At 45.9% G+C, this 6,044-nt stretch overlaps 3 protein-coding genes across 3 annotated transcripts in view; all 3 read left to right on the plus strand.

Annotated features, from left to right (window-relative positions):
- H1-1 (H1.1 linker histone, cluster member) overlaps nucleotides 1-6,044 on the plus strand; it is a 23,729-nt gene that overhangs the window by 6,554 nt on the left and 11,131 nt on the right. The gene's annotated exons all lie outside the window — the stretch shown is intronic.
- LOC109375712 (histone H2B type 1-N-like) lies at nucleotides 1,325-2,729 on the plus strand. The gene has a single exon (XM_019631209.1). The coding sequence runs from the start codon at nucleotides 1,325-1,327 to the stop codon at nucleotides 1,844-1,846; it is 522 nt and encodes a 173-aa protein (XP_019486754.1). The 3' UTR covers nucleotides 1,847-2,729.
- LOC109375713 (histone H2A-beta, sperm-like) overlaps nucleotides 5,718-6,044 on the plus strand; it is a 6,630-nt gene continuing 6,303 nt past the window's right edge. Inside the window, exon 1 of the mRNA XM_019631210.1 lies at nucleotides 5,718-6,042. Within this exon, the coding sequence (XP_019486755.1) occupies nucleotides 5,727-6,042 (316 nt within the window). The 5' untranslated portion in view covers nucleotides 5,718-5,726. The remainder of the gene's footprint in view (nucleotides 6,043-6,044) is intronic.

Raw genomic sequence — 6,044 nt, forward strand, 5'->3', positions numbered from 1 at the left:
GTCCTGCCCAACATCCAGGCCGTGCTGCTGCCCAAGAAGACCGAGAGCCACCACAAGGCCAAGGGCAAGTAGAGGCCCGCTTACCCGGCGGCAGCTCCAGCAGGTCCACTCCAAACCAAAGGCTCTTTTCAGAGCCACCCACCTTTTCACTAAAAGGGCTCGCGTGTTAATAATTTAGGAGGATAATTGAAAGTGACATTTACCGCAGTTGGTCGGTAGATGTCACTAGTTACCCCAGGAAAGTGAAACTAACGTTTATTTGAAAATTATAATAGAAACATGCTACCGTCAACCAATTAAAAGGGGTGGAGATAAACAGGTAATAAGGCCATCAGCAGCCGCCCCTCAGGGTTGAATAAGAAATCGATAAGGGGAAGAGCAGTTGGCCAAAGGGGAGCTGTAGATGTAAACCTAGTCATCACCTAAAAGCAACAAAGCCCCCTTTTCAATACTCTTCTATGGAATTTTGCATCTTCACAGGGCAACACATCTGCAATCCGCCCCTCTCCACCCTAATCTCTGGATTAGGAACGCAGTACTACGTGCCCCGGACTCCTGTCCTTTAGGTCGAGCTTAACATGAGCTTCTGCGGGACTTGAAGCCACACACCGTTATTTTGTACCAATACCAGTTTGGAGTTTTTTTCTTAACCTCATTTCACACACACTCCCGGAAATTGTGAAACGTAATGGAGTTCTTTTAGATGAGGATGCTATAGTTAGTGGAAAGTAAGTGTTCGTGTAGTTATCGTATGTGAAATTACTTTGGAATAACTTCTAATATTAGTCAGTTAGTAATCGTCTTGGTACATTTATAAAGTCTATAAAATTTGAAAGATATCTATGAGTGTAGACAAGTAAAAACATTTACTAATAGACGTAAAGGTAGCCTTCGTAAACTTGAATGACGCTAAGAAAATCCGTTGGCCAATCACATCTAGCGCGCGCCTTTTCAAAAAGAGGAAAAAACGTTTCAGGTACCAGAATTTAACATTTTTATTCAGCGAACAAGATAGGCCGTTGCAACCATTTATATTAAATTCTGTCCAGAAAGGGCAAAGACCATTGAAAAGAAACAGTACGAAGACGGTACGCGGAGAGAAAGAATTGAAAAACAAGTTGAAAGGATGGCGGGCAGGACAATGTTAGTTTTATGGCTGCACGCATCCGTTGCTCATGTGATCAGGAAGTGGGTGCCGCTTCCGACCGCCCGCGCGAGCCGTGATGGACAGATGCCTGGCCCAATCAGAACGGGACGCTCGTTATATATACTGGTGCCGGGAACCCCCGAAGCTCTATTTGCTAGCTAGTCTCGGTTGGTCGGCATGGCTCGTACGAAGCAGACGGCGCGCAAGTCCACCGGCGGGAAGGCCCCGCGCAAGCAGCTGGCGACCAAGGCGGCCCGCAAGAGCGCGCCGGCCACCGGCGGCGTGAAGAAGCCGCACCGCTACCGGCCCGGCACCGTGGCGCTGCGCGAGATCCGGCGNGCGCCCGCCCCGAAGAAGGGCTCCAAGAAGGCGGTGACCAAGGCGCAGAAGAAGGACGGCAAGAAGCGCAAGCGCAGCCGCAAGGAGAGCTACGCGGTGTACGTGTACAAGGTGCTGAAGCAGGTGCACCCGGACACGGGCATCTCGTCCAAGGCCATGGGCATCATGAACTCGTTCGTCAACGACATCTTCGAGCGCATCGCGGGCGAGGCGTCGCGCCTGGCGCATTACAACAAGCGCTCGACCATCACGTCCCGGGAGATCCAGACGGCCGTGCGCCTGCTGTTGCCCGGGGAGCTGGCCAAGCACGCCGTGTCCGAGGGCACCAAGGCCGTCACCAAGTACACCAGCTCCAAGTGAGCGCCTGTGCAGCACCTTGGAACCCAAAGGCTCTTTTCAGAGCCACCCATTTTGTCGAAGGAGACCTGTAAGCTCCCTTTTCTGAGCGGCATAACTTCCGTGAGTCCCAAGAAACCTACAAAAATGACTAAGTGAGGCCAACTCGGGCGAGATTCAACCTGGGAAGCCATTTGTTTTTAGCCTAAATGCACTGCTGTGCTGTGACACCCAAGGGACAACTCTTTAATATGTTTTATTTACCACACCTTCCATGTACCTATAAGCCTCCAGGTGCTCATTAAATTGCATTTGCTACACTTGTGTCGGCACGTTTCGGAGCCAAGATGCGGTTAAACGGTTTCCGAGAAGGAACCTTTACGGCACGTTCCACGCTGCCCTCGGGAGGAAGAGTCCCGGTGGCACCAAGGACAGTTAGGGGCGCTTCTTTCTGGGGTCGGAAGTCACCGTGGCCTGGAGTTCTGGCGAAACCAAGCAAAATCAATCGTGGTTACTGTGGGCACTATGTTTTTATGGGCATATCTCAATGTCTTGGCTTACAGATGAGATGTCTCTAAATTCTCTGGTTTACCAGTGGCGACAGGCTAGCGAAAGCCGTTTGAATTTTTCTTGCATTAACAGAAACCCGGGCGCCCATGTCCTGGGACTGTCCGTTTCGATATGTTCCTGGAATAGGGGCGGAGAGGATGTCTTCCAGCTCGAGTGGAGACAAAGGGTTTGAATTTCCCGCCCTTCCCCATCTGGCGCCTGCTAGCGGCTGACAGTGGGCGGGGGTGTGTGGAGAGGAAGGCGTGCTGGATTTTCTTTGTAAACCTTTTTCAAACTTTCAGGACTCCAAAAATCCCAAATATACCGGAGTATTCCTTGGTTGAACAGCCAAGTCCATGGGGCGGGTCTCAATTTGGGGTTGGGGTTGGGGTTGGGGGACTGAAGAGCAGGGAGAACAGCTGTTGACTTATTACAGAAGGAAACAGAATTTTTCCTTTGGTTTATTAACACTTTATGTAGGTGATAATACAACAGGGCCTTTGCATGAATACATAAAACTTAAAGTTGAATTTCTCAAACGACTCCTGAAAAGAAAATAAATTTTATTTTTTCCCATTTCTCACGTCAGTCAACCACTGTATGAGAAACACTATCTCAGCACATGCAAAATGTAGTTCCGGAAAAGATGCCTTAATTACTAATTTTTATTTTCTAGATTGTAACAGATTCGCCCCACCCCCCACACCCAAGGAAAAAAAGCAAAAACAAAAACTTTGTTATTGAATTCAGGCTAGTTTTAAGAATCACTAACCATTGTCTTACTCTCCTGAAGGGGTGAGATCTGAGTAGTAATATTAGTTCTTCAAAATGATCTGATGAATGGATTGCTTTTCCCCATCTTGTCCTTAATAAATGTCTGATTGCTTTCTACCTTCTTTCCTTCCTCTCTCATTCCTTTCTAGTATTTGACATTTCTCCTGAAACTATGCCCTTGAAAATCTCAAACGAAAAACCAGAGCTCCCAAACGCAATGCTAAGTCTTTTTGCCATCTCTTCCGATACCGGGCTAATTTTTAACAAGTTGTGGGAAATTAAGAAAAAAAAAATCAGACGCCTAGAGTTTGTAGTGACTGTGATGAAAAGTAGTGAGTGGTGAAAAGCCAGAATAATATTCACAAATATGCCCTGTTGATTCTGACCAGGCACCAACTTTAAGCACAGCAGGGTCACTGGGCAAGTCCATGAATTTGAGAGATACTAGAAGTGTTACTGAGCTCAAAGGGTTCACCTCTTGAGATGTTCTATTCAAGAAGGAGACGTGATTGTCATCAGGTAACTGTATTTACTTGGAGCAAGTAAAGGAGATGGTATTCACATCCAAAGCTGTCTCCCCAAAGGGAGGCTTACCGGTTGCTTATATAAACTATTTGGTCAATTACATGTTGGTTTCTTCTTTGCAGTCAGCTAAACTTACCCAGTTGAGTTCTGGTCAAGCTCATGTGGTTGCACCAGTGTCTGCAAAATACTGTGCTACAATTGAACATTTAACAAGAATAGAATTTAGTAAGAACATCCAGGCCTTGAGACCCCTATCCTAATTAACAGAAAGGTTTATACACCCCCTTTCCTAATAAATACCCACATTCTCTTTGGAGCTGCAGTCTGAGTTACAAAACTAAACAGAGAAAAATAACCTGTATTGCGTCCCCAATTCTACTTTGAGTCATGGGGAAGTTTTGCCTACATTTTTCTCCGACAAAGATGGGCCTGACAACAGGAAAACAATTTTTTAGAGAGAAGGAAAGAGGCCCTGTCTGTCCTGAGGGAGTCCTGGGTGTCTGGAGGGAGGCTGGGGAGAATTTGAATTTGGAAGGAGGTTAACTGAGAATTCTGAAAAAAGAAAAAAGTCCACAAACACACAGGTGACAGGAGGTCTTAGAGGCTCTCTGTGACTGGGAAGGAGGCTCAGTGAAAAGAAACGGAATGGTCCCTGCTTCCTGGCAGACAAAAGACATGGAATTCTCAATTCTGTCGTCAGCATCTCTCAGCAACATTCAATGTATTTTTCTTGGCTTTTCATTTCCATTAAATATATACATTTAAATAAGTTTTTAAACTTCCTTCAATAATAAAACCGCCCCATTATTTTAAAATAACCACTACAAATAACTTTAAATAAATAAGAGTCAATTACAACTCCATCTTCCGGGACATGTTGGCTACTAATCTTCTAGAAATTTATTTCGTGCAAGTCTATACATACAGATAGAAAACTGAAATCATAATTTTGTTAAGTCTTTTAAATTGATAAACAGGTACTAACCATCATTTTCATGACTGCATTCCATTGTAGAGAAGTACGTAACTGCTTTTTACTAACTGACCTTCCTGTTAAAAACATAAAAACACTATGTTTCATAGCCCATTTCTACTATAACAAAAATGCCATTTACTGGGTGGTTTAAACAAACAAAAGAAATAAAAAACATATTTTGCTGTTTTCAGCCTTCTAACCTGAGGGATGCAACAGATTATGGAGGATGATGGGTGAGTTTTCTGAAATAAGTAGAATCCTGCATGAGAACCTGAAGGTAGGACTGTTGGGCATGGCACTGGGAAATGACAAAGGCTTTTTTCCTTTCAGGATTTCAGAGTCCTTGGTCTGATTAAGTCATTGTCACCTTTGGAAGGGTAAAAAAAACCCAATCTGGGTCTCTCAGTTTGCAATGTCTAAATCCAGGACACTCCTCACTCTATATACCTTGAAGGTGACCCCCGAAGGCCTTATACATAAGATATGATTGAAACGGAAGACGTCCTTGTCATCCTAGGTCAGGGGCTGAAGCATCCTCATCTTCCTTTCAAGTGTCATTGTTCAGATAGCTTAAGAACACTTGAACTACCAATAGAATTGAAATTTTCCCTTTCTCTCTCTCTTCTGTTGTGAGGTCTAAAAGAGTTAAAGAAGTGCCTGGCATAGAAGTACCTCCATAATGTTATGTACTTAGGAATTGCTCTGCATTTATATCTTTCCAAAACCATTAGTCACAATCCCAGAAAAGGACCACTAGCCAAAAGTCAGGAGAATGAAGACAATTCTTCCTGTTACTCATCGCCTTCAATAATACTGTTTAGACAAAAACAAACTGATTAATATGAAAGATTCATCAGGCCTGGTTAGATAGAGGAAACAAAACAAACAAAAAACCACGTTCTCTATGCAAATGAGGAATGGAGGCTGTGACTTCCCATTGGTTGCTTCACAGTAGACAAGGAACCAGTAGGAAAATTGCTCAAAGCCTACCTGCAGTTAGTATAAATACCTGTCTCATCTCTGGTTTGTCTCCATTGCGTCTACATTTCAGCGGTAGGTTTGTAACTCACTTAAGTTTCCATGTCTGGACGCGGGAAACAAGGCGGCAAGGCGCGCGCCAAGGCCAAGACGCGCTCGTCGCGGGCCGGGCTCCAATTCCCCGTGGGCCGCGTGCACCGGCTGCTCCGCAAGGGCAACTACGCCGAGCGGGTTGGGGCCGGCGCGCCAGTGTACCTGGCGGCCGTGCTGGAGTACCTGACGGCCGAGATCCTGGAGCTGGCGGGCAACGCGGCCCGCGACAACAAGAAGACGCGCATCATCCCGCGCCACCTGCAGCTGGCCATCCGCAACGACGAGGAGCTCAACAAGCTGCTGGGCAAGGTCACCATCGCGCAGGGC

The sequence above is a fragment of the Hipposideros armiger genome, unplaced genomic scaffold (assembly GCF_001890085.2).
Source record: "Hipposideros armiger isolate ML-2016 unplaced genomic scaffold, ASM189008v1 scaffold_988, whole genome shotgun sequence".
NCBI classification, from domain to species: domain Eukaryota; kingdom Metazoa; phylum Chordata; class Mammalia; order Chiroptera; family Hipposideridae; genus Hipposideros; species Hipposideros armiger.